The following is a 2256-nucleotide window of genomic DNA, read 5'->3' as shown; positions in this document are numbered from 1 at the left end:
ACACTCAGTGTATAGAACTCACCGAACAATTGAGGAAAGATCATTACTTTTATACCTAAAATCCAATAGAAAATGTACTTACAAATCTAATGGCGTCCCTATCGGTAATTCTAGGGTTAAATGTATATTGTTATCTATCTATAAATTTATCTAGTTTTATACACTTACATGCTTATCCCTCAATCAATAAGTTATCTAAATTGCTCTATACCGCATTATGCTTATTATTATAGTAACAAAATTATCTTTTGACACTTATATGATAATTCGCTTATCTGAAAAATATATATTTTATTATCTACAGTTGAGTGTAACTCCAGCTGTTTATGAACGTATCTAACTTTCTACAGTTATTTGCTTATTATCCATGTATTTGTAAAATTGTATAACTTTTCTCATTTGCGTGTTTATCCATCTTCTTTGTAACGTTGTCAACTCCATCTCGACAGAAATATGCTTAATTTCTTTATTTCTATATATTTTAATTTTGGTTCATTTGTGTATGAAGTTCCTAATATACTACAAATTATTATGCACATGTCTATCAAGTTTTCTAAGTTTATTTTTATACTCATCTTTCTAATTTTAGCTTTTACGATTATTCAAATAATCAAATATCTGTAAAACGTTATATAAAATAAGAAGGTGCTTTTGTTGAGCTAAAAATACATATACAGAAATTGATTCTTCAACTTACAGCTAGACAAAACTTTGTTTAGAACTGAGCAATAGCTAGTGAGCTGAAACCCATTAGGCTTAATGGAACTAGATTTTAATAGAAAACTCTTAGTTACTAATGTTCTATGTACTAGTGTTGTTATATCATAACTGTGCTAGAATTATAAAGCACAAAGTGTATTTGAAAGTTACAGTTTAAACGCCAAAAGACGGCGAAGTAATGGAAAACTAATAAGCCTAAAATTAGTATAAAATATTCTCAGTCAACTTATTTTTATATATATATATAAAGTGTATTTACTGTTATCGTTGGTGAATTATTTAGAAACACAGTCACTTTTAAACTCACGTGCTAAAATACGGTAGAATTAAATTACTTCACAGCTTGGTAGTTTCTCTTTTGTTAACTGACACCATTCCATGCCTTCTTCTGACAAATTTAACCACTAAAAAAATGAATTTTTAACAAAGTATTTCGTTTAGCCTTTAACACTTCGTGAGATTTATATAATTTCTTTTCTTATTTGCACCAACCAAAGTTGAATTTTTTGCGCATGAGCATATTATGTTGTTCAGTGCAACCAAACTTGAAATCGTTGCGCATGAGCGTGTTATGTTGCTCAGTATCGGTTTTAACATTAAGTGATAGTGGTTGCTAGTACAAAACTTGAGTCCGAGTGACGTCGGCAGCAAACCAGATCATCGTTGCCCGCGCTCAACGGTACCCGCATCACTCGTAATTCTTTTGATATTGATCAGCAGTGAAAACCGATCAACAGTCCTTAGGTCACGCCAAAATTTCTCAGTAGAATACATCGTCATGAGTAACAAGAATCTTGCCCTCGCCTTTCTTCTGATGGGCATGGTGGCAAATTTTCAAGGTAAGTTTAACGTAACTCTAATAGAAGAGTTTGTTTTAACTTTCGCGCAAAGCTTCACGAGAGCTATCTGCGCTAGCCGTCCCTAATTTAGCAGTGTAAGACTAGAGGGAAGGCAACTAGTCATCACTACCCACCGCCAAATTTTGGGCTATTCTTTTACCAACGAATAGTGGGATTGACCGTAACATTATAACGTCCTCACATCTGAAATGGCGAGGATGTTTCGTGGGACGGGGATTCGGACCCGCGACCCTCAGATTGCGAGTCGAGCGTCCTAACCACCTGGCCATGCCAGGACTACTAAAAAAAAGATGAATAAAATATGATATCCGTCATATAATATATTATTATAAATTACAAAATATTATTAATTTCCTTCTAAATGTTATTAAGCATTTATTTACAATTAATGTTACAGAATTTATAATTCAGAGAACAGCAATATTTTGTTTACATTTTGGACTTACGTTTTATAATTATTGTTACGTAATGGTACAGGAGAGAATAAGACGATTATTATACGAACGCGCTTTCGTTTATTTAATATTAAAACAATGAGATTTTTATTGATTTTTAATCTGAAAATTTTAAATAGTTAAGACTAACAAAATAATTTCTAAACTTAAACTTTTGCATATATTACTGATAAAGTATTAGTGACCTCAAATGATGTCGAGAGCATCTTCAAAGAATTTCT

The 2256-nt window shown here is 31.9% G+C and overlaps 1 protein-coding gene across 1 annotated transcript in view; it reads left to right on the top strand.

The window, feature by feature from the left end:
* The first annotated feature begins 1321 nt into the window (after positions 1-1321).
* LOC106464661 (lachesin-like) overlaps positions 1322-2256 on the top strand; it is a 171104-nt gene continuing 170169 nt past the window's right edge. Inside the window, exon 1 of the mRNA XM_022392984.1 lies at positions 1322-1559. Within this exon, the coding sequence (XP_022248692.1) occupies positions 1499-1559 (61 nt within the window). The 5' untranslated portion in view covers positions 1322-1498. The remainder of the gene's footprint in view (positions 1560-2256) is intronic.

The sequence above is a fragment of the Limulus polyphemus genome, unplaced genomic scaffold, assembly GCF_000517525.1.
Source record: "Limulus polyphemus unplaced genomic scaffold, Limulus_polyphemus-2.1.2 Scaffold62, whole genome shotgun sequence".
NCBI lineage: Eukaryota > Metazoa > Arthropoda > Merostomata > Xiphosura > Limulidae > Limulus > Limulus polyphemus.
Note: the sequence above shows the minus strand (reverse complement) of the source record. Positions and strands in the feature narration are given on the sequence as shown.